The following is a 25,605-nucleotide window of genomic DNA, read 5'->3' as shown; positions in this document are numbered from 1 at the left end:
TATATATATATATATATATATATATATACACACACACACACACACACACACACACACACAAACGTTGCTTATAGCTTAAGCTATACACTGTACTATATGCCAATAATCCAAATAGCTGTTTGATTTATAAGTAGAATTTACATAATTCTGCAGTTAATAACAGAATAAAAACAATGGGACATTTGAAAAGTAATTTATGAATGATGTGTGCAGGCATGTGAAGAAGCGAGAGTTCGCTGATAGGTGTTGGTTGTTATTCACCAGCTCTGCCTGTAATCCTGATGCCATTGGCCAGATCAAGCCCGTCCTCCATCTCTCTCTCTCTCTCTCTCTCTCTGTTGCTCTCGCGACAAAAACAACGACTGGACATGACAGCTGCACGGTGACAACACCAAAGAGGACCTGTGCTGACCCGTAAACGTATTAGTATTTCAAATTAGACCCAATAATGGGTTTTATTTCACATTTGTTCCGTATCAACGGCAGCAGCCTCTTGAACACACGAGGTCTGCCTACACTTGCTCTGCGCTGAGCGGCTTCAGGCTAAGCTAGCTCGCGATCTCCAAACCATTTCTGAAGCACGGGTTTTATTTTTTAGCATTGACTTATTGTAGATTTTGTTGGTATTTTGCCGTCACATTTTTTTTAAAACACGCAAGTATGGCTCATACGGGTGGAGCGGAAGACGCGACTGAAGGGAGCGGTTGCTCGATGAAGCTGCGCTCAAGCGTCGGCCTCAGGAGCGGCTCGTGCTCCAGCGAGAGGCACGAGCAGCTCCGCGCCGTGAAATCAAGGCTGCTTGAGCGCTTGGGACCGCACGAGCGCCTGCTCACCTATCTGCAGTCTGTATTATTGTGGGAGAGACCCTTTCACAGCGTCCTATTGTACACGGCTGCCAATGTCATGTTCTGGTGAGTAGATGAGCTTTATCTCCACTCGGGCTCTGTTTACAACCTGGTGCTTTCAGTTGAAACGTTTACATTATTCATGAACATTTTGAGGATCTTGTCTAAGCCTTTCTTGTTTTATCTGGATGCTTGCTTGCTTGTTGTCATGTTTTAACCCTTTAATTTAAGATTAGAAACAGATGGTCAGACTGGGTGCCTATATTTAGACAGTGGACTGCGTTTCCAAAAAGCATCGTGAGCTCAGTTGAAGGTAGAGAACATTTGTGGTCTCCACGATCAACTTGGGTTTGCGATTCTTTTGGGAAACAGCCCTGGCTGTATTGGTGCTACTGTAAACACACTGCTTGTGTGCGTGACAGACTAATTCAAAAATGTACTTGAGTACATTTTTGAATTACAGAGGTGTGATGCACAGAATTGGGTACCATGTTTGACTGCTTTTACTAATGCATGTTGAGCAAAGATATGTTGTACTGTTTCTTTGTTATTGACATTAATCAGCAGTATGTGTCCTATATATGTCGCCTGTCTTCCATCTCCCATAAATGCACTATGTTCCCAAACCGGTTGGCTGGGCCTGGTGTTACAGTGGTGTGATCTTGTTGGTCACTGTGATTTTGCCAAGCAAGTCAAAAGTCAACAAAGTTTAGTCTTAACCCTACCCCTAAACCTAACCCTACCCATAAGTTATCCCTAAAATCAGAGGGAAATGACTGATGTAGATGCACCTAACCCTGATTGTAAGCCTAAACCTTACATAAACTATGAACTTTTCCCTCAAATCTGATTAGTTGAATGGAATCTTGTTCCCATTGTTTTTTTACATGTTGTACTTTGTGAAATCACATTCAGTGATCTGGTTCATGCCTTAAGACTTTTCTCAGGCCAGCCTAACATGGGACGTTATGTGCTGTGTGTACACACTGTGACATCTGTGCTTCTAAAGTCAATATAAATTCATAATTGACCCTATTTACTTTCTTAATGCACATCCTGGTCTTATTCAGAGTGACCTATCTGTGCATGTTATTATAAAGATTATGGTTTGTCACGGTAATCTTTAATCAAAGTGTAATAACATGCTTTTCCTCTTAAATTACTTCCCTTTTCTATTGATAATAATAATAATAATAGTCAATAGCCAAATAGCTATTTAAGCATTTGTTATGCAAACTTGCATTCAGGCTCCATTCTGTTATGTAACACCCAGTGTCACCATCCAAATCAAATCTATGATGGATAAAGTCATGGTCTCCTTTTTCTTTTCTTTTCTTTTCTTTTCTTTTCTTTTCTTTTCTTCTTTTCTTTTTTTTTTTTAAATTCAATTAAATTTCGATCCACATTTATTTGGATAGCGTTTTCACAATACGTATCATTTCAAAGCAGCTTTACAGAGAATGCATGTCAAAATTACAATTTAGTGTCATAATTTGTGTCCAAATTATGTAATTTCAGAAATATACATATACAAATCATGCAGTTAGCTAACAATATATTAATTTAAGCAATGTATTAATTTAAAGGATTAGTTCACTTTCATATTAAAATTTCCTGATAATTTACTCACCCCCATGTCATCCAAGATGTCCATGTCTGTCTTTCTTCAGTCGAAAAGAAATTAAGGTTTTTGAGGAAAACGATCTGTCATTTTCTAAAAAAAACAATTAATAAATAAATAAATAAATAAATATAAATATAAATATATATATATATATATATATATATATGCTTTATAAACACAAATGATCACCTTCTGCCAGACCACCTTCTGTATTCTTCAAAAAGCTTACGCTTTTTGTCCTACACCTTCACTATTCAAATTATGGGACGAACGCAGCCCCAGTAAGCTTTTTGAAGAATACGGAAGACGGTCTGGTGGAAGCACTTGCGAGGCAATTATTATATATATATATATATATATATATAATCTCGCTTCGCTAGATAAGACTCTTATTCCTCGTCTGGTATCGTTTAAAGCCCTTTGAAGCTGCACTGAAACTGTAATTTTGACCTTCAATCGTTTGGGGTCTGTTGAAGTCCACTATAAAGAGAAAAATCCTGGAATGTTTTCATCACAAACCTTAATTTCTTTTCGACTGAAGAAAGAAGGACATGGATATCTTGGATGACATGAGAGGTTAGTAAATTATCAGGAAATTTTTATTTGAAAGTGAACTAATCCTTTAAGGTAGAAACAATGAGCTTGTGGAAGTAATGAATAGATGTTAATGATTATGATATATAGCAAAATTTGGAATGGTGCATGTTGATCAAGAGTTTGCGTCGTCTGAAGTCCTCGCAGGGGTTGGCGCCATCTCTTCTTTTTTTAGATATATTTGACCGTAAAGATGTAAAACTGTGATGAAATTTTATGCCAGAAATGGCATAGGCTGGATGGCTCTCTCTCTTTTTCTTCTGTTTAGGCATGAAGTCTTCATTCACTTAGTGCAGTCACCCTCTCCATCAGAGAAATATTCCCCCTGTTTTTTTTTTTTTTATCTCCTTTTATTTGCCTCAGCAGAGGAACACCGCTTATGGTATTTTTGTGCCTGTAGAGGCATTTATTTATCTTGGAGAATGGATACCAATTACACTGACTGATTTTAAACTTATTTTTTTATTGTTGAAAGATATTAGTTTTTCTTTCATTCACTAAATGAGAAAATCTGCCTTCTCATTTAATATCAGGCCTTAGTTAGATCTTGCCATTAAGAAACATATTCCACCCACAGTCCAGTCCATTCAAAAATAAAGTGTCGCCACCATCTCAGAACATTTCACGTCCACTTAAATTTAGTTGTAATGCTCTTGACTTATCACGTGGTTTGGATTTTTTGTTTGATCTAGTCATCAAACATTTGCTAGTCAGCAACATTTGCTTATTTCACACAGAGAGATCGGTAGGGTTCAGCTTGGTCTCAAGGCCAGCTCACCTTTTGGTCAAGTAATGTTGCAGATAACAGTAATTAGTCATGCTGCTGTGAGAGTGTCAGAAATCACAACTGCTCATGTAGCACATGCCGTCTCTGAGATTTGCACAGGAAGACACTGGGACCGGAAACACCTGGCATTTTTTATTTTTTTTTTTTTACAAGGTTTTGGTCAGAGGGTCCACAACAGAGTTAGTGTTTCAGAATAAAGTGCACATTGTAATTGTTGTTTACATCACACTGTATCTCTTCTCAGGTTTTTTGCTTTGAGCTCTTTGAGGTTGCTCTTTCTGCTGGCATCAGGTCTGGCCCTGGCTGTTTGTGTCGACACATGGAGGAATAAGATCTGGCCTAAAATCAGAGGTAAAATTGACCTTCATCTCTTGCTTGTGTACAACTACTTCCTTGTAGTCTTATTTGTCTTTCATCTGTCTATCTTAATATTAATCATACTGGCTGTAATTAAAAACCTCTTTATTCTCTGTGCTGTGACCCACTCAAGTTTAATTTTCTTTCCTTCCATTCACTCAGCTCCTGGAGAGTTATGAAAGTGACATTTCCTAGCAGTGCATTTCCAGGAGGTGCACAATATCGACCTGAATCAATATTTTGCATGTAGCTGATACACAGAGGCTTATTAGCATTTGATCTACATTCTGGGTCAATGTTATTCTCTGAGAATTTGTCAATACACTTATCTTTTTAAAGGAAGTGAAAATGTAAATAAGTAAATGGTTAATAACTCGTAATAACTGAGTCCTCTAACACTCACAAATGTGTCTGAAATTTTGTTTTTGGTCTCTTGCAGTTAAAAGACAAGATGAGAGTGAGAATGAAAGGTAATGTCTGGTGTATTTTCTTACTTTTTGAGGTTTTTGATACTAAATTTTTAATTGTTAATTCTCTCTTATTCTTTTCTGATTGGCTCACAGCTGGGGTCTGGTGCAACCTGGGACTTTGAGTGTGCCTGAATTATGCCACCACCTTGCTGAGATTTGGGTTACGGGGTCATCCTGTGCAACAGATATTGTACAGTTCAAACGGCAAAATCCAGGGAAGGTGAGATTACTCCCAAACCAGCAACACTGATACAGTCCCCCTGTAAGGTTAATAAAATAACTTGGATTTTTTCAGTTTTAATCAAATTAGAGTGATGCAAAAATGAGTACACCCCACAACAAAAACTACTAGATCTAGTACTTTGTATGGCCTCCATTATTTTTAAAGACAGCACCAAGTCTTCTAGGCATGGAATGAACAAGTTGGCGACATATTGCAACATCCATCTTTTTCCATTCTTCAAGAACGAGCTTTTTTAGAGACTGGATGCTGGATGGTGAGTGATGCTCAAATCGTCTCTTCAGAATTCCCCATAGGTGTTCGATTGAGTTCAGATCAGGAGCCACTGAACCACTTTCACTCTGTTCTTCTTCACAAATCCAACAGTGGCCTTAGATGTGTGTTTAGGATCATTTTCATGTTAGAAAAGTGCATGACGACCAAGGGCACAGAGTGATGGTGGCATCTTCTCTTTCAGTATAGAGCAGTACATCTGTGAATTCATGATGCTATCAATGAAATGCAGCTCCCGACACCAGCAGCACTCATGCAGCCCCACATAAGGACACTGCCACCACCATGTTTCACTGCAGACACCATATATTTTTCTTTGTATTCCTCACCTTTGCGACACCATACAATTTTGAAGCCATCAGTTCCACAAACATTTATCTTGGTCTCATCACTCCAGAGTATAGAGTCCCAGCAGTCTTCATCTTTGTCAGCATGGGCCCTGGCAAACTCTAGGTGGGCTTTTTTGTGCCTGGGATTTAAGAGAGGCTTCTTTCGTGGACAGCACCCATGCATGCCATTCCTCTGCAGTGTACGCCATATTGTGTCACGGGAAATAGTCACCCCAGTTTGGCTTTCTACTTCTTTAGATAACTGCAGTGAACTTGCATGCCGATTTTTTTTCAACCCTTCTCATCAGAAGACGCTCCTGTCGAGGTGTTAACTACCGTGGACGACCTGGACGTTTCTGTGAGATGGTTGCAGTTCCATCTTTTTTAAATTACTGTACCACTTTTGCTACAGTATCCTGACTGATAAGTAAAGCTTTGCTAATCTTCTTGTAGCCTTCACCTTTCTGGTGTAAAGAAATTATTTTCTTTCTCAGGTCTTGTGACATTTCTCTTCCAAGTGGTGCCATTGCTGACAGCATGAAATGGGAAGGGGTTTTAACACCCTTTTATAGTCACCTGTCTGCTGGACACCTGAGTAATGAATAAATAGACTCACCTGTGGTTGAATTCTTGTTAAATTAGACATTTGTAGTCTAAAATTTAGCTTTGCTTCAGAGACTTTCAGTTGGGTGTACTCATTTTTGCATCACCCTAATTTGAGTAAAACTGAAAATTTTGTTCTCTAAGTTATTTTATTAACCTTTGACTTTCTATAGTCTTGTGTAGCCGGACATTGGACGTCTGGCCCAGTTTGCAGCTTACTCAAGAAAAGAACCACCCTCTTAGGCAGGAAGAGTCTTTCTGATCATGTAAACATGTAAAACAATGTATTTTGTTTTTACATGCCATATAAGGCCTATAATTATTATTACTACTTTTATGACTTGTATATTATTATGTTTTTAATTTAAGATATAAAGGGTTTTGTTTTAATGCTAAATGTTTATCAAATCCTAAAACTCAAATCCAAAATTTTTTTGCAGTTTTGTTTGCTGGTTTGTGGCCTGTTCACCTTAGTGGCCATGGTGGGGCGCTGCATCCCTGGACTGTTGCTCTCATACGTGGCTTGTGAGTAGCAGAAATCCTTTAGGGCTTACTCATCTTCTCCAGTGCCTTAACAACTGCAAAATATTTACTTTCTCTGTCTCTTAATCAGTGCTGGGAGTGTTGCTGTGCCCATTGGCATTGTATTATCGGCTGTGGCAGCGTGCATGTGTGAAGCTGGAGCCAGCCCTGCAGTGGCTGGACTTCAGCACCAAAGGATACATGATGTCAAAGCCTATAGACAACCAGTGTAAGTACACGGTAGATACGACTAGGTGCGGATGGTCATGCTGAGAACAGTTTCTGCATATTTAGTGTTATATTTTAAGGACTAGATGGCTCTTGCATCATTGGGCCTGTTTACACCTGGTCACTTCATGCCTTTTTACTGATCGGATAGCTATCTGTTTTGCTAAAACTGTCCCATTTACACTTGGCCACTTAAATGTGTCTCTGCAAAACAAATATAAATCCTGTCTTCAATTCCTGCATTATATACTTAATCTCATATCAGACCAGACCAGATGAGAGGAGAGGGTGCAGAGGACAGTTTTCCTGCTGCTACCTGTATAAAAAAAGTTCATCTATAAAGTCAGAATGGTTAAAGGTGTTTTTGAAGAGAGGAGGCTGTGTACGAACAGGTGGCAGTTACAGCCAAATGTCTTGTTTGAGGTAGAGTCATTACAAACAAATTCAATGTATTGCCGTCAGATCCAGATGAACGGCATTGACGGGCTGTTAAGCAAGTTGGTTATGTTATTTTTCATTTTGACTGACGAACAGATGAAAATGTCAACAAAAGCAACAGATATGAGCTGCAGTAAGATCATTTAGTCTCACTACCTGAGCTTCAGAATGCAATACCGAACATTCAGTTTCATTTGTGGCAGTTTGCTCATTGGCTTACTGAAGAGATCTTGCTACTTATCTGCGGGAGCCCAAATCTGTGGCGATGTGTGTTTCAATAGCTCTGTCATATCAGGCTACCATGAGAAAGTAGCCTCTAACGCACTTTCACACTTTTATTTTTTATTAACATTTTGAAAAGAGTAAAATATGTGGCTTCAACAACCAGATGCATTTACAATTGCCCAGTTTCTTCTGGAATGTGTCTCAAAGCACCTCTGTTTTGGTTTGAGAGATCGGATTTAAATCTGTCTCTCATTTACACTGGGACTTTTCACAATCCGATAGCTATCAGGTCAGAGAAAACACAAGAAGTGACCAGGTTTAAACAGGCTGTTAAGGAGCAGTCACGAAATTCTGGAATTTTGCCAAATTTGCATGAAAATTTTGAACCTAATGCAAAATCTGTGTGCTGGGTAAATCTTCCAGATCGTGTGGATTCCTATTTAAATTATTTGATTTCGCCTGCAAAATTTCTTGCTGTAGGATGCAAGAGCAGATGCTGTTTTAGCTGATGCCCATGTCTCTCAAACCACTGGCTCATTTATATATTTTACTTGTATTTCTACAAATCAATGCAAAAAACTTTCCTTGATGTTTGTTGATATATTTCTTTTAGGCATGAAGAGTCTGTGATCTGTCTTTTACAGCATATTACAGCTTTCAGAAGTTTTGATAAACTCTTCTGTGTTTGCAGTTCTTCGTAAGCCCTTGAGGAGTGGAACATTAGATGATGCTAGTGACAGTGAAGAGGAACTGGCTGCGTTCTGCCCAACGGTGAGTCCAGAAACAGAGCCCAGTTATTTATAACATCAGGATTTAGTGCAACTGCATGGTCATGACTCATGAGGTTAGAAGATCTGTGGGGGTTCATGACAGTATAAAGCAAGTTGGAAGATTTCATTGTTTTTTTTTTGTTTGTTTTTTTTTTTCTCTAAATATTCTGCACCTGTAGTTTGATGAAGCATTGGTTGCTAAAGAACTGGCACTGACTGACTCTGAGCACTCAGATGCAGAGGTGTCGTACATGGATAACGGCACCTTTAACCTCTCTAGGGGTCAAACGCCCCTCACAGAGGGCTCGGAGGGTAAGACATCTTCAGCTCTTCTACTCTTTATCGCTCTTTTTATTCTCAATGTGGGTCAGTGACATATAAGAATGTCTACAATAAAGAAAAGGAAGAAAAAATCTAGTTTAATATATCAGTTCTTAGAAAACTTGTACTCTTTGAATTTATTTTGTTTTCAGATAGTTTTGAAAAACCTTTTACCATTTGAAAGAAAAGTTTGTTTAATGACTTAATGAATTATTTTTGAAGTGTAAATCTTTTGCAAATTTTAAGTCATAAATATCGAAATATTGAAAACTGAATGAACCAAGACAAATTATCAAAATTATTTTTTATTCAGAAATTAAAAACATGCGCATCATAAAAGAGGTATTGCATTTATGAATTCCATTTGTAACATAATACTGTTAAAAATTTGGGGTCCGTTTTTTTTTTTTTTAAATAAATTCAGCAAGAATCCACTAAATTAATCAAAAGTGACAGTAAGGTAATTTTAAAATGACACAACATTTAATAATTTAAGCAGCACTGTTTTCAACATAACAAATATTTCTTGAGCATCAAATCATCATATTAGAATGATTTCTGAAGGATCATGTGACACTGAAGACTGGAGTAATGATGCTGAAAATTCAGCTTTTCAAATTCAGCTGACATCCCAGAGATAAATTACATTGTAAAATATATTCGAATAGTTATTTTGAATTGTAATAATATTTCACAATATTACAGTTTTTACTGTATTTTTGCCTTAGTGAGCATTTAGTGAGACTTTTTTTCAAAAACATTTAAAAATCTTACTGACCCCAAACTTCTGAATGGTAGTATATATTTTTAAATTAATTAGTAAATGGGGACAAAAATTAGTCACGTCATTGACACATGTATCGTCTTTATTTATTCACTGAATAGATTTAGACAGGCACAGTGATCCTGAGGAATCATTTGCCTGTGGGCTCCCAGACTTTCCCTCCATCAACCCGGATGCCACCCTGATGGAGGACGATGATGATGCCAGCATCGGGCTGCCCAGCCTCAACTCAGCCGCGTACTCCGGCCCTCGCGGCTCTACCTCCGCCCTGCTGGATCTGGACACCCAGATGGACTCTGATCAGGAAGACCTTGACCCCGAGATCTCCCTCGGCTCCTTAAATCCTACCTCTGACCTCGCTAGTAACCTGGCAGGGGTCATCGCCAGCAACATGATCCAGGCAGCCATCGCAGGAGCCATGCAGCCCCGGCCACCGCAAGGTCCTCGGAGAGAAAGCGGCCCACGGGCGGGAGCAGCTCCGAGGGGATACAGGAAGCAGTCAAGCTCGGAGCTGGACACAGACCTGGATTTTGATGGAGAGGACTTTGAGATGTTGGATCAGTCCGAGCTAAACCAGTTGGATCCTGTTGGAGGGGGGCAGGGGGGTCAGAACAGAAACCAAGGGTCGAGTTTCCTGTCCAACTTGCTGGGGAAGCCACAGTGAGCCCATCTTACAGATACTCCCTCCATCTGTCCGCTCCTCATGTCCTTGCACCTTGATCCAAGTAGAAGTTGTTTGCAGTGTTGATTTGAATGTCTACTGAGAAGCTTTCAATTTATCTGAGTGAGTGAGACAGAGAGAGAGTGTGTTTGTTTTGCACTGTTAATGTAATATTAGATTCTCTTGCCAGGTCTCCTCCACTGGCTGCAGTTGATATCACTGTGAAGTAATCTTCTCCTTTTATGCTCCGTGAGCTTCCTCCTTGTCCTCTCTCATTTATGAGACTTGTGTGTGAAAGACTCCGATTTACTTTGTAGGCTAAGCAATAGGACAACAATCAGAAACATTTAAAATGATCCGAAATCTCTTTAACTTCTTAGAAACCAGCAAACTACATTAAAGTCTTATAGATCTTTCACATCTTTCTTTTTCATACAGACTGTTTTGTTTTTGTCTCACATGGGACACATGGGACCAAATCAGACATTCCACCATCATTGCTGAGTCAAGACCATTAATGTATACAAATAATAAGTTGCCTGTATCTGCAGTCAAGACGTCGTTTAGCAGAGGAGTCTGAAGAGGTAGCAGTGACATATTAGGGCTGTGGCCTTATCTCATTTTAATAAAGGGGTAGTTCACCCAAAATTACTCATCCTCATGGCATTCCAATCCTGTATAACTTAAGTTTTTTGTGGAACATAGAAGACATTTCCCACAGGAACAAAAATGTCATACAGGTTTGGAACGACATGAGAAAAAGTAAATTTTTGGGTGAACTATCCCTTTAAGGCTGAGAGGTGAGCTTATGGTTACTAAGTAATAAACAGCAGTTAGGTCATCTCACTTTTCCGTGTATTTGCAATCGCTCCTGAGCTTTTTTCCACCCTTCTTTACATCGGGGTCTATCTGATGGCAATGAAAATGCATATTCCTAAATCAGGAATAATATAAAAAAAATATAAATCAATTATATAGCTAGTCATCGCCTGGTAATTTTAACCTTAGCACGCTTTTAAAATTGAGTAGTCACAATATTTTTATGACATTTGGCTTACCACAATGACATTTACATGTAAGTTCATGTGGGCTGGATTTTCTTTCTGTATTACTTGAAAACCAAGGAATAGGGTTAATAAATGACAGCAGCTCTTTCCTCTTGTAAAAATAGGGCAAATTTACAGTAAATTGTCTTTCAAATGGCTGTTTTTCATCTGTTCGTCAGTCAAAATGAAAAACAACATAACCAACTTGCTCAACAGCTCGTCAAAGCTGTTCATCTGGATCTGACGGCATTACATTGATTTTGTTTGTAATGACTCTACCTCAAACAAGACATTTGGCTGTAACTGCCACCTGTTCGTACACAGCCTCCTCTCTTCAAAAACACCTTTAACCGTTCTGACTTTATACAGGAACGTTTTTATACAGGTAGCAGCAGGAAAACTGTAGATCTCCTCTGCACCCTCTCCTCTCATCTGGTCTGGTCTGATATGAGATTTGGAACAAAACCTAACATTCAATACATTACTAAAGCACAAAAGGGTTTGAGGAACCACCTTTCTCCCTTTCTTGTGCTATGATGGAGCTGGTGGTTAAATAAGTTGAATTTGCTGTTTTATTTGCTGTTTCTTTAGTAGATGCTGACCCTTTTGGGTTTTTATTTTTCTGTTTTTGACCCAATGCTGATAAGACCTGTCTTTGAGCTTTGAGCTTTGATCATTGTGTATGCTGGAAAGTAGGAAACGTACCAGGAAACTGCTGTACCAATAAAAAGGCCCTGTTACCAGAGATCAGTGAAGTGTTTTCTCTTTTCCAAGCATACAATTTGTTTTCTCATTTTAATTTCAAGTATTGGAGCATTGAGGAAATAAAATGATGCAGCTTATCTTTTTCATCAATGTTTTCACAGTCTGCCACTTCCTGCTATTCCAGTTTATTACATTTCAACCACATGTCTTACTTTATCCAGCCAACTTGATAGGTTTGAAGAGTTAGTAATGACTATTCTTTTGCAACTTTGCTGTGATTTTAATCAACCCCTTTCTTTTTTTTTATGTCTTGTTTTTGCTTGGTTGTGAGCCCTAAGAATTATTTTGATTGCTGTGTTTGATTTTTTTTTTTTTTTTTTTTTTTTTTTTGGAGATAATTTTTGTGTTATGTGACATTTGTGGGATACTTATTTTTTTGAAAATGGTTGAAGTATAATGATATTTTCCCCCTTTTTTGTTTATTTATCATTATAATTAATGCTTTACTATTTATATGGACACCCTTTTCTGTTGTGGATGATGGCAATTCATAAAACCTTTTTTTTTTTTGTGTTTTTTTTTCTGAAAATTTATTGATTTGATAAATAGTCCATATTTATTTTGAAAAAAAGCATGGAAGCATTTTTTTGTAAGTGTGTCAGTGTGATTACCATTTGGTGGGGAAAATATCGGGCCATTTTACACTGTCTGTTCACCTCTTTATGGTCAATTTAAACTAAAGTCACCAGCAATTCAACTGGGACAATGAAGTGGTGGTTTATACATAGAAACAAATTTATGCCCAACGTCATCTATTGATGTTGTATTGATGTTAGTGACTTAAATATAAATCAGTTAGCAGTCTGCCATGTTGAGGTAAATGCAAAATGCAGAATCACTCATCTTTTCTTTCTTTGTGTGAACATTTTTACAGGAGTCTTTCTGTAGCTGGATTCTGTAATGTCAGTGACTTTTATTTCTGTACAGTAGTATTTCCCTCTTCCATTCACTGTAATTGATTTTGATAACTTTTGATGTGCAAGACAATAAACAGATGAATGAATATATTAAGTAAAATGTGTGGTTTTTTTTATTAGTTATTTTGTGACCTATTGATCTAATCAAAATTATGCTTCTAGTCTATAATTTGTGCTGGTAATAATAAGTAGTATTATTATAATAGTACAGAAGAGGATCTTTTCGTTGCCTCAGGGCAACGTTGTGCGATAAGGGGTACTTTTCGAAGATGTTTTAGACAATATCTCACATTGGCCACAATGTATTATAAGAAGGGAAGATGCAGGGTTCTGGGTGTGCAGAAACACCCAAAGTGATGTGCAAAAATTGTAACATAGGCTACACATATGTCACAGCAGAGAATAAGTGCTTTTTGATGTTTCGTACTTAATGAAATCTTATTACATGAAGTACATTATATGGCATAGCACACTACATGATACAGACCTATGCATGTATCAAATTCAATATATCAATGTCTTTCAAGTGTTTTTCCCTTTTTACCTAATTTTTTTTTTTTAAATCAAGAAATCATTGATTTTGATGATTATTTTCTCCATGACTCTGTACCATTATCACACAACATGATTAGGGCCAAGCAATAAAAAAAAAAAAAAAAAAAACCAGAGATTAAAGTTGTTAAATTTCGAGAAAAAAGTCGAGATAAAATGTTGAGAATAAACTCGTTTAATTACGAGAATAAAACTAGTTAAATTTCGAGAAAAAAAGTCGCGATAAAATGTTGAGAATAAACTCGTTAAATTACGAGAAAAAAGTTGTTAAATTACGAGAACAAATTCGTTAAATTATGAGAAAAATGTTAAATTTCGAGAAAAAAAGTCGAGATAAAATGTTGAGAATAAACTCATTAAATTATGAGAAAAAATGTCGTTAAATTACGAGAACAAATTCGTTAAATCTCGAGATGGTTTTATTTTTTTTATTATTGCTTGGCCCTTATCCTCTTCCGTACACAACGTTGCCCTGAGGCAACCAAAAATATTTTAGGGTTGGGGGTGGGGGGATTTTTTTTTTTTTTTAATCGATAAAATGTTCCCAAATGAACCAAAAAAATGATGTGGAATATTTTTTTTTGTGCCATCAACATGTGTGCAGTAGTGGGTTAAAACATATTCACAGACAATATTCAAAAGAAAATTCAGCACGTCACATACACTTTTGTTTTCACTAACACACAAATGGCGTCTGGCGTCTGACGTACGTGGCGTCATCGTCGGTAGACCCACAATTCAACTTGGCGCGCGAAAGCTGGCTGAAGTAAACAACAGAAGAGTGCAGAGATCGCTGACACATCTAGACTGAATAAACAATGAGCAAAAAGGACAGTTCAGGTACGCGATGCTTCTTTAACCTACACGAGTGAACATTTTACATCTTTATGTGGTTGAATGACACAAAACAAAGAAGCTTTAAAATAATAATCTAGCACGTTATAACACATCAGATTTACTTGTTTGTCTCTCTCTCACACACACAGGTGTCGCACAGATCCTCGCTTACCTTAATGAGAAAAACAGACCCTATAGTGCTCAGGATGTTTTTACCAACCTACAGAAGCAGTGTGGTCTGGGCAAAACGGTAAAAATCAACATTTCAGATTAAACACCTTTGTCCATTTTTGTTTTGATGACATCTGTCCAGCAGTTAAAAGAGTCTGTGATATCTCAAGAGCTCTTTGTGGTACAATTTGATTGAGTGTGTATGATGTTAAACGCCACTATTGTTTTTCATTGCACTTACACAGGCTGTGGTCAAAGCAATGGATCAGCTTGCCCAGGAGGGAAAGATTAAAGAGAAAGTCTATGGAAAGCAGAAGATCTACTTTGCAGATCAGGTCGGTGTGATTCCTCACATGATATAATTGGATGGAGTTTCACCCAGTGTGGGTTAATCGGCCTGACTTTCTGTCCCTTCAGTCTCAGTTTGCGGATGTGAGCGATGCTGAACTTAAGAAGATGGACAGTCGTATCGTGGAGATCAGCGCTGAAGTACAGACCATCTCTCAGAGCTGCAGGCAGCTGGATACAGGTGTGCACGACAAGATTTGCTTCTGGGAAAAGATGTATTGTTTGAACTTGTGCACAGACTGCCAGTGTTTGATAAAAAGTTCATCTTTTTGCCCACAGAGCTGAAGGAGTTGAACAGCTCATTAACCACAGCAGAGATGAAGGCACAGATCCAGGAGCTGCAGGCAGAGTGTTCTGGGTACAGAGAGCGGCTGGATAAAATCAAGTCCTCTACAAACCACGTGACCCCGGAGGAGAGGGAGAAGGTTCGAAATCACTGCATTCTTTAATGTCTGTTGATCTTTTGGTCTTGGTTTGTCAGATTCACAATGCAGGATCTAGTCTGGGATCAACAGTAAGGATTTTGTATGCTTGCCAGGTTAGACTAGTAGTACATATTTTTACTTGCCCTGCTAGCATTTTTTTTTTTACACTCACCAAAAAAGGATGCATTTTATTTTATTTTTTCAGGAAAGATCATCATTAAAATGTTTGGGGTCAAATAATAAATATATATATATATATATATACTTTTATTTAGCAAGGATTCTGATCAAAAGTGACAGTAAAGACATTTATAATGTTACAAAAGATTTCTATTTCAAATAAATGCTGTTCTTTCGAACTTCCTATTCATCAAACAATTTTGAAAAAAAAAAAAAAAATCAGTTTGTGTAGTTTTAACTGTTTTCAACCTTGATAATAATGTTTCTTTAGCTTTGTCATTATGAATAAATTGCATTTTAAAATAGATATAAGTAAATATTTCACAATATTACTGTTTTACTGCAATTTTGATCAAATAAATGAAGCCTTATTAAGCATAAGATGATTCCTTCAAAAACATAAATCGCATAATCTCCAAACTTTTGAATGGTAGTTTGTATATTTTAATGTTAACTTAACCTAACAATTCTGCAACAGTGTAACTCAATGACGGCTATAAATCCATACACACACTTTTGCTGGACAGCTGTGACATATGGTGGAAAACATTTTCAGAAGCTGTTATTTGTGAATCCAATTTAAAATGATTGACTGTCCACATCATGTATCGCAACCGTTCAGATCCGATTTTTTTGTGTCTCATTGGTTTCTATGGCAATGACGTCAAGTTGATAGGCATACACCAAAAACAACAACAACATGGAGTGGTTTGCAATACAGATATTGTCTTATTTACAACATGACAATGTGTAGCCGGTGCACTGGAATACTGCATCTTCTCAGCGGCAGAAATGTAGCAGGCTGGTATGCGTGGCTCTATTCAGTGCTGTAGTCTCCGCCGTTTTCAAAACATGTCTTCCTTATATTGTCACATTCTGCTCTTCCGACACTTTGCAACAACACAGCCTTGTTTCTGCAGTGACTTTCAGCATGTTTCCTATAACAACGCCTGACTTTTATGTTTTACGTTGTGTGAGAAAGTCACATAAGTCCGGGTAAATACGGGTTTCCAGAAATGTGATTTGAATTGGATTTCAAACCACATATGAATGTAGCTTGAAATGCGATTTGTAACAATTGCATTTGATTTGATTTTTTTTTTTTGCTAAATCTGATCAGATTTCAATCGCATATAAACCCAAATCAGATTTGAGCTGACAATCTGAACGTAGCCAGTCTCAGAATTTTGACATCTTTAAGTAGTTACATGACATGATCTTAGTGACATTTAAATCAGCTGATATTACAACAATATTCAATACATGAGAGAAAGCCAAGTGTTAACATTTGCCAGCCTTATACATGAACACAAAATGTAGTGTTGAATCAGTACAAATGACATTTCTATCCACCAACCTGAATCTCTCCCACACTGGCCCCAAGCCATCCTTATTGTTGTGTTCTGCCCATTAAATAGTTTTTTGTAAGTACTGCAAAAAGACCAATTTAGAGCCTTCTAGCATCTCTGGAATATGTTTGATTCATTAGGTGAAATGTATACAGATAATGTTGCTGTCTTGGGGCAGTCAACAATATATTATGCTTATGTTGCTGACAAATGAATTTCTTGCCCCTCAGGTTTACAAGGAGAGAGAGACTTATGTGAAGGAGTGGAGGAAGAGAAAGAGAATGGTAATGATCCATAAAAGCACCCATTTACAACTTCAAATTCTGCCCAGAGCTAATTTTTAACGACACCAATGTAATGCATGCATTTATTTTTGTTGTCAACACCATAGTTAATTAATGTACATATTGAAACTGCATACTGCGGTCTCAACTGTCTTAACAAATACCTCTGATAGTGCTATATAACTTAAACTATACAGATATCTACCTTGAAAGACCCTTGTACCATGATATGAAACTCCAAGCATAGCTTTTAAGTATTTTTTTGTCTCTTTACCTACTAGGTTTCTGATATGGTTGGAGCTATTTTGGAGGGGTATCCAAAAAGCAAGAAACAGTTTCTGGTGAGTCATTCCTTGTGTTGTTTTACTGCCAAATGAAAAACATTAGATCTTTGTCAGTGTTATTTTTTTAATGTTACCCGAGTCTTCCCTTTTTATCTTGTGTGTATGTGTTTCAAATCAGGAGGAGGCTGGAATTGAAACAGACGAGGACCATAAAGTGACAATGCCCAACATCTGATGGAGGACTCACTGATTAAATCCAGATGCCACAGAAATCGTTGCTGGGACACCAGGCTTTTGGAAAGGTTGGAAAGTAACATAGAGGATTCTGTGATACCAAGACAACTGTTCTGTTAGAAACCAATCCTATTTATAAAAGTTATGTTGTAAAAGAAAGAACCTACAAGCTGTAAATACGTTTGAATATTGTTTATTTTTCAATTAAAAAGTATAACGATACAAAAATATTTCAACCAGATTCTCTTGCTGAAGTCAGAAATGCAGAAGCACAGAGTCTAATATAGTAGTTCAGCACGACGTAGCCTCGTTTTCATGAGCTAACATTTCGCTTCACTGTATGGCTTATCTTGTGAAGACGTCCCTTATTCCAGCACAGGTCAAACAGCTGATTGTACAATCTGTTATTTAAAAAAGATCTTGATACATAAAAATCTGTGTCCTGAGTAGACTTTGATTCTAATTTTCATTATACCTAAATTAACATTCATTAAAACACAAATAAAAATTGGGCGGTCACACCACGTGAAGTTGCTACCGCGCACGGATGCGACTGTGTCTTCAATGATAGCTTATGCAGCAGAAAACTTACTGATCACAAGACACATTAACATAAATGTAGGATAAAACACTGGACATTATTGCGCTACACAGAGCTGAATAAAAATGTACATAAAATCACAATAAGAGGCTTATCTTCCATTATTTGTGCGTAGACACTGCAATCTTTGGTCACAGCATCCCAAGGACACAGTGGCTTAAAAGAGGAACAAAGATGGCTCAGCCTTGCCTAACTTTAAATATATTAAAGCATGCGGGACAGCTGTTTTTGGACGTAAAAACCAACTGACAGTGATGCATCACAGTGTAACTAGGCCTATCAGTTCCCCTTTCCAGCACTAAGCCGTTTGCAAAGGTGAAAATGTAGTTGTGCTTTGGAAAATGAGGTAAAGATGATAACTGAATGCAACACACCAAGCTTAATCAAGTCAGCTGTACGGTTTAAAATGCAGCAAACTGAGACATTTCACACCTCGGTATGTGGATTGTGAAGTTGTTGAACAGTTGGGTGTTCCTCATATTTGTGATTGTAAGGTTGCTAGTGTATCTCAGCATCACAACTGCAAACTTGTGAAAATATGAATACTGATGAAACAAACAGATATGATTAAACTTTAGGACTGAGGTGTGTTTGACAACAACCAAACAGAACTTACATTGTTTAAACTCTTAAACCAGGTGAAGCTGTATGAGGAAACAGAATATGCAATATGCAGTAACAAACACGTTTTTCCTCTTACCTTCCAAATTACTAGTTTTAAAATGTATTTAATTTCCACACTTGTTGATTGGAATCACTGCTATAAACACTTCATAATATCAGTCAATACTTGAGCAAGCGCTACTTCATCTCTTCAGAGTTCTTGAACGCACCCCAGTCCATTAGTGTGCTGCATAGTGTGTGTGTGTGTGTGTGTGTGTGTGTGTCAGTCCCTGTGTTCTTGAATGAGATATTAGCCTGAGAGACAGACAGATGGACAACTTCAGTACAGCTGACCATTCACCTGCTGCAGCACAGTCACCACATACTCTCTCAGCGTCTGTCAACAATACAGAAAAACATGGTCAGTCTGGGAGTTTTCAATGTTTATCTAAACTTGTGCCGTTGATTGACAGAAAAACGGAGGCTATCTGATCATAAAAAAAGCAAGTGTAAATGTCCTTTAAGACAGTTGTTCTCAACCAGAGGGCCTCAGCAAATTTCTAAAAGGAACCTCAAGGTGACTGATTTGAAATGAGAGATTTAAAGGGTTAGTTCAAACAAAAAATGAAATTGTCATTAATTACTCGCCCTCATGTCGTTCCATATCCGTAAGACCTTTTGTTCATCTTCGGAACACAAATTAAGATAATGAAATATGAGAGCTTTCTGTTCCTCCATAGAGATCAAACACAACTACCACTTTCAAGGTCCAGAAAGGTGCTTTGCGCAAAAAAACAAAACAGAATTTACCACTTTAGTTAAGAAAATATTTAGCTGCAATGCGCGTTCATGAGAAAATAAGCGAAGCGATGCATTTGTGTAAAGAAAAAATCCATATGATGGATGGATGTGGATGGAGACCCTTTCTTTAGCTCATATTCATTGATCCCGCTCACTGCCATTATAAAGCTTAGATGCGTCAGGATATTTATTAATATTTCTCTGATTGTGTTCATCAGAAGGAAGAAAGTCATACACACCTAGGATGGCTTGAGGGTGAGTAAAGCTTGAGGTAATTTTCATTTGAAAGTGAACTAATCCTTTAATCCTTATCCAGTAAATCAAAACTACAGCAAAAGTCATGTGGCCTTTGAAAATTATTGTGGACAAAAGCGGGCCTTGGAGTCAAATGTTGAGAACCCCTGCTTAAACGTGAGCATGCGTATGTGTGCTACCTGTGGCTTGCAGTGTTCCTCAATCCAGCTGAAGACGCAGGCAGAGAGCTCCTGAAAACTGCTGACTGACACCGAGGCACTGAAAGACTGGAATAGAGAGTCCATGATGCTCTGAAACACGCTGAACTTCACCTGATCTGAAACCTGCTCGCTGCCCTGCTGAGGGTTATTTTGATGAGCCTTCACAATGTGCTCGTAGTTCCTGAAACAAACCACACACAGAGTCAATTGGGCTGCATGTCACAAATGACCCAATTCTGATTTTTATGTGGCACAGGTCAGATATGACCCATGAATATGTAAGTAGGGAAAAAAAGCACATGGATTCCGATATTCTCAGATTGGTTTCAGGCATCATTTATATGTGGAAATAATCTGACATGAATTGGAAATTGGCATTTGCCACGTAAGCGGACAGATCAGTTATTCCCGTCAATGCGAGTCGCACGTCATTGAAAAAGCAAAGGTGGCAAAGGACGTCAAATCAGGTGGATACCAACTGTGATCACATGACTTTTCAATGGCGCAACCCAGTTGGGGCATGCTGAAGTTTTATGTTTTTTAGCCTTTGGGGCGACCTTTAAATATGGTGCAGAAAGCAAAAGCTTGCATTATCATCTTGTCTGTGTTCATTGCAAATCACGCCATTTTTACTTCCTTATTGACCCTAGCTTTTCCAGATCAGTACATATACCTTGGGTTGTTTCGGCAAGTGTATATTGTAAATGCAGATATTGGATATGGTTCATTTTTAAAAGGTGATGCAAGCTGGTCATCAGAAAAAAAAAAAGAAAAAAAAAAACTGATAGTCAAAAAAATAGAATTGGGCATCAAGACCTGCAGTGTAAATGTGGCCTTAGAGGTCACATTTGTATGTAAAGACTTCTCCCTCCCTTAAAGGGTGTTATCTTTCTTGGCAGAAGAGTGACAGTGTCAGATAAAGCCCTCTGAAACCCAAAAACAGCTCTGCAGGAGAATAAGTGGAACTATATTTGTCTGCTTAAGCAGCTAAAAATGTTTCCGGCCCCCCTTTGAATAACCAACCACTCACGTTTTCATAATTTTCAGTGCCATCACCTCCTTCCTAAGTGTGGAAACATCCTCTTCCTGCTTCTTCTTTTCTTTGTGGAGAAACTGAATGTAGTCGATTGCTGCAAAGACACACACACACACAGAAGAGTTGCTGAGCTTTTCCATTCCAGACTACAGGACATGTTACAAGGAAATATAAATAGGTAATGCAAGTTCTCACTCTTCTGAAGGACTGTAGCTTTGCTGATCTTTTGTGTTGCCATGGCAAAGTCAGACTGCTGCTGGCATGTAGGCACTATAGACTGCAGGTCATCATAGCCTTTCTGTGGGATAGAGATGCATACAGACACTTGAGTGATGAGCTGAATGTGTGAAGCATGTGCACGTGCCATGTGTACTTTTATACATGGGCAGCTCATGATGCAGTGTTTTGAGTGGCTCGGTTTACAGTATCTCTGCATCTGCTCTGAGATTGGGTCTCTTATAACGATACATTTGGGACAGCAGCAAATTTGTTATGAGAAGTGCTTATAAACTGGCTGTTGACAAAAAATGGTCATTTAATGTTTGAAAATTATGAAATTAAGACCATAAAAATTAGTACTGTAATTTTACAAATTTTCTTAAAAAAAAAAAAAAAAATAACTGAAATATTACAATGGTAAACTTTTGTTTGATATTTTTATTTAGTGTTAATAATACTACTAATAATCGTTATTATAAACAAAGCCCACAAAATTTCATTCAGTTTTCATCAATAATATCACAATCTGATTTTGTCCAAACTGAGAGCTGAGAATAAATCCATTATTTATATTTGGCAAAAGGGTTTTCTTACCCTTTCAGACTTGGTGCTATTTCTTAAACTACAAAGTAAAAGTAAAATCAATAGTTACATCATGTCTTGTGCCAAGTTTTAAGACATGTCAAGTTAAACAAACTGTACTTTAACTTTTAAAAACGCATCTCAATGCACTCTTGCATTTCATTGCATCAGATTTGCTCTTTGTCCTGTTTTTAAACACAACAAAGTGTCCTGTTTGCCCTCTCTAAACAGATTTATGAGCACGGTTGCTGCCCTGAACTGAAAGTCACTGTGTACGGCTGCTATCAGACAAGCTATTGAAACACAAGACCATCCAAAGCAATATTAAAAATGAAATGTTCTGACATTTGTCAACAAGTACAGTCAAGTTAAGTAATTACTGTGCTTTTATGATTGATCATTGCTGTCACTTGGGTTCCCTTGGCATCTATATTATGAAACCAGAAAAGATTGTGCTTATGTCGGCTACTATATATCCATGTCTTGTCTGCTCTTCATGGTCTTACCTTGATGGCATCCCTGCGTTTCTGCTCTGCCTGTGTGTGTGCCTGTCTCCTCCGGTCTTTATACGACTCCTTATAGGGCGTCTCATGTCTGTTGTCACTGTCTTCATCATCTAAACCAAAGGAAAGAAGAACCATCTGTTAGCTACCAGTGGTCGTGATTTATTATATTTTGTCTCTCTTATAGTATCGACACATCTTCCGTATTATGACGTACATCCAAGTGTAATGGATAATCGAAAACGAAAAAATATAGGGCGGTTGATTGGACTTTGAGATGTGGGCGTTGAGCTCAAAAACGGCAGACAAATGCTGACAGCAACATAGTGACGGCGCAGATCCGCGCATAAACCACATGTACCAGATGAGGGCCGGATCTGGGCAAGACCATGTTGCTGTCTGGGAAAGTCCGGCATACATCAACAGAGATAAGATACAGTTACGATATTTATAAAAATTACAAGGTCAAAAAATAGAAGAATAATGAAACGTATGAATGGATGAATCGTTCACAATAAGATCTATAAAATGCATTTAGAAAAAAGATGAATTACGATTTCTTGCCAACTTCAACATTTGGCAAACCATCCAGAAAAGGGAAAAAATGGCAAAGGGTATTTATCAGTGTTGATATTAGATGATTGAGATTAGTAGCATCATCACCTGTGTTTGGTACTGAAGAGGCACTTGTGGATCCAATGCTGTTGGCTCTTGACACCAGAGTTCCTTTGCAAGCATTATCAGCAAAGAAACCTAAAGATATATAAATAAGTGCAAATATATAAACTAGTCTAACTCTTTGGTTACTACAACATTTGACAGCACAAACCAAGTAGTTTCAGATTGTCAAGTCCAGTCCATGAGGTAATTATGATTTATGATTTTATAACCTTCATCTAACCTACTCTGAAGTCTATCCCTCATCTTGGCATATAAGCTGGAGAAAAAACACATTGTAAGCCTGACTGTGTAGTTGTGAGACAGTAATAATTTATAGCTCAGGTACTCACTGTGATCGAAGCCGTTGTCGCTGAAGCCGCCATCCGTCTGCTGAGACATAGTGACAGGTGATGTAGAAAGACAAACACAAGAATAGTCAAAACCAAACTAAACATCCAGAGACCAGCCAAATGATGATCACATATGCAAACAGAGCCTGACCTATCCTGCCTTACCTTTATCTGGGACACCTCTAACTTCCAACTGTGAGGTGTCCTAAATAAACCCCTTTAAAATATAATGTCTCTCCGAGCTGTCAGATTGAGCAATCACTGTCATATTGTCAAGCTGTCATTACAGCTTGTGGAAAAGGGCATATTTTATTTTTTTGCGCATGAATATGCGGCAGGAACTCAAGAGAATAAATATAGTGAGGAACAAAAGAGAACCTCAGTTTCTAGTGAGGCAGTTAAATGCGTTTTGAAACAGTCAATGTAGCCGACAAGCAAGTTAGCTTAGCGGATTCAACTCAACTCAACTAAAACATCTGCTACACAGCTTCCACTCTAAAGTTAACAACATAAATGGTTCGTTTACGCGAAGAAAGGTTTTCGGCCTCGTTTTAGCAGTGATTTGTTGTCTAAATCACCGCTATACTCTAACGTTAGGTTTAAAGGATATGTGGGAAGCTGTAATTGTTCTTTTGACATGCTGAACTTTACGGCTAGCCAGCTGAGCTAGAAAGTGAAACCTAACCTACACAGATGAACAGAAACACACGTTACTAAGTCGATTTGGAAGGAAATGGCTGTTTAAAATCAACAGACGATCTTTATTTGAATAGTTTTGCTTACTTTTAGCCAGGGATCCTCCGGCGACGCGCTGTTTTCCGTCATTTTGGAATAAACAATGACTGGATACTACGACGTGTGCCCCCTAGTGGCCAATATCTGATCCTCATTCTAGAGACTCATCCTCCACTCTGTCCATCTCTCTTAAACAAACTTTTCCTTGTGACTTCCGATAAACATGAGAGGTTCATTGTTAATTTAACGGAAATGATTATTAGTTCATTTACTCTTTTATATACTGCACTGTCTATGTGGCTATTTATCGGGCCCATACCTTACATTGATCCATCTCCTGGGACCCAGGAATAGACTTTTGTCCTCTGTAGTGGACATTATATTTTAGTGATTTTCTCTGACATCATACATGTCACAGTTTTAAGTCTGGATGTCCTGTAAAGAGCACTTTCAGGGCTTTGCAGAGAAACCAATTTTTAGAGGTTTCCCTATGACAACAACAACTCCTTGGTCTTTAAATGGTTAGTTCACCCAAAAATGAAAATAATGTCATTTATTACTCACGGTCATGCCGTTCCAGACCCGAAAGACCTCCGTTGATCTTCGGAAAGCAACACACTGATTCATTTATGATCCGATGCTTCCTGAAGCAGTGTTTTGAAATCGGTCATCACTAAATAAGTCGTTATTTTGTTTTTTTGGCACTCCAAAAATATTCTCGTCGCTTTATAATATTAATATTGAACCACTGTACTCACATGAACTGATTTAAATATGTTTTTAGTACATTAATGGATCTTGAGAGAGGAAATGTCATTGCTCCCTATGAAGGCCTCACGGAGCCATCGGATTTCAACTAAAATATCTTAATTTGTGTTCTGAAGATTAACGAAGGTCTTACTGGTGAGGAACGACATGAGGGTGAGTAATTAATGACAGAAATTTCATTTTTGGGTGAACTAACCCTTTAAATATGACTGAAAATGAAAATTAGCACTATAAAAATTAGAAAATAATATTTTGTTATCATTAAATCTGATTTTCAAATTGTTTGTTATGAATCAACATCTCAGGAAAATATTATGGGGTTTATAATCAAAATATGATTTTCTGTTATGAAACAGGGCATTGATTTCATACATGTCCACTGTAGAGGACACCGGGACTAAAATCATGTTTATCAGGCATTTTGGGAGACACAACAAGTGAATAGGGAAAGAAATTATATATCAATATTCCTATTAATTATTAGATATTATTATGAAAATTTTGGCAATTATTACTCCCATTATTACACTTCTTTTTTCATTGCATGATGCTCCAATAACACATTAAAATGCAAATTAGATGCATTGTATTGAATGGGAAAACCCATGTTTGACTATTTTACCCACATACTGCATGAAGTAAAATGGTATATCAGTTCATTCCATTATATCTTTCATAACAAAGTTGAGAATCATCTTTATACAAAGTTTGGTAAAAAAAAAATCCTGAAGCCTAAAAATTGATTGGTGATTAAAAAAACAAAACAAAACAAAATCCCATTGTTTTTGCCTATACATGTCATTTCATGTCATTTATTTAGTCCTTTCA

General features: G+C 37.6%; 3 protein-coding genes across 4 annotated transcripts; 2 read left to right on the top strand and 1 right to left on the bottom strand.

The window, feature by feature from the left end:
• The first annotated feature begins 311 nt into the window (after positions 1-311).
• Positions 312-12,871, top strand: retreg3 (reticulophagy regulator family member 3). Its single transcript, XM_067382341.1, has 9 exons — positions 312-911; positions 4,095-4,201; positions 4,647-4,677; positions 4,771-4,897; positions 6,564-6,648; positions 6,737-6,874; positions 8,228-8,307; positions 8,486-8,618; positions 9,513-12,871. Exons 1-9 carry the CDS (start codon positions 661-663, stop codon positions 10,073-10,075), a joined length of 1,515 nt encoding a protein of 504 aa, XP_067238442.1. The 5' UTR covers positions 312-660; the 3' UTR covers positions 10,076-12,871.
• Positions 12,872-14,072: 1,201 nt separating this feature from the next.
• psmc3ip (PSMC3 interacting protein) lies at positions 14,073-17,537 on the top strand. Its single transcript, XM_067382340.1, has 8 exons — positions 14,073-14,192; positions 14,339-14,439; positions 14,606-14,695; positions 14,778-14,889; positions 14,988-15,133; positions 16,893-16,946; positions 17,228-17,287; positions 17,409-17,537. The coding sequence occupies exons 1-8, from the start codon at positions 14,171-14,173 to the stop codon at positions 17,463-17,465; spliced, it is 642 nt and encodes a 213-aa protein (XP_067238441.1). The 5' UTR covers positions 14,073-14,170; the 3' UTR covers positions 17,466-17,537.
• Positions 17,538-17,658: 121 nt separating this feature from the next.
• On the bottom strand, positions 17,659-24,167 carry mlx (MAX dimerization protein MLX). 2 transcript variants are annotated; one of them, XM_067382339.1, is made up of 8 exons: positions 24,058-24,167; positions 23,275-23,311; positions 22,928-23,017; positions 22,268-22,377; positions 21,156-21,258; positions 20,955-21,054; positions 19,904-20,105; positions 17,659-19,065 (listed from the first exon to the last, which is right to left on the bottom strand). In XM_067382339.1, exons 1-8 carry the CDS (start codon positions 24,097-24,099, stop codon positions 19,009-19,011), a joined length of 741 nt encoding a protein of 246 aa, XP_067238440.1. In that variant the 5' UTR covers positions 24,100-24,167; the 3' UTR covers positions 17,659-19,008. The 2 variants fall into 2 exon arrangements, with proteins under 2 accessions (XP_067238440.1, XP_067238439.1); XM_067382338.1 differs by having other exon boundaries at positions 17,663-19,065; positions 23,275-23,314.
• Positions 24,168-25,605: the final 1,438 nt, after the last annotated feature.

This window comes from Chanodichthys erythropterus, chromosome 3 (assembly GCF_024489055.1).
Source record: "Chanodichthys erythropterus isolate Z2021 chromosome 3, ASM2448905v1, whole genome shotgun sequence".
Classification (NCBI taxonomy): Eukaryota; Metazoa; Chordata; class Actinopteri; order Cypriniformes; family Xenocyprididae; genus Chanodichthys; species Chanodichthys erythropterus.
The sequence above is the reverse complement of the archived record's forward strand: the minus strand, read 5'-3'. Positions and strand labels throughout refer to the sequence as shown.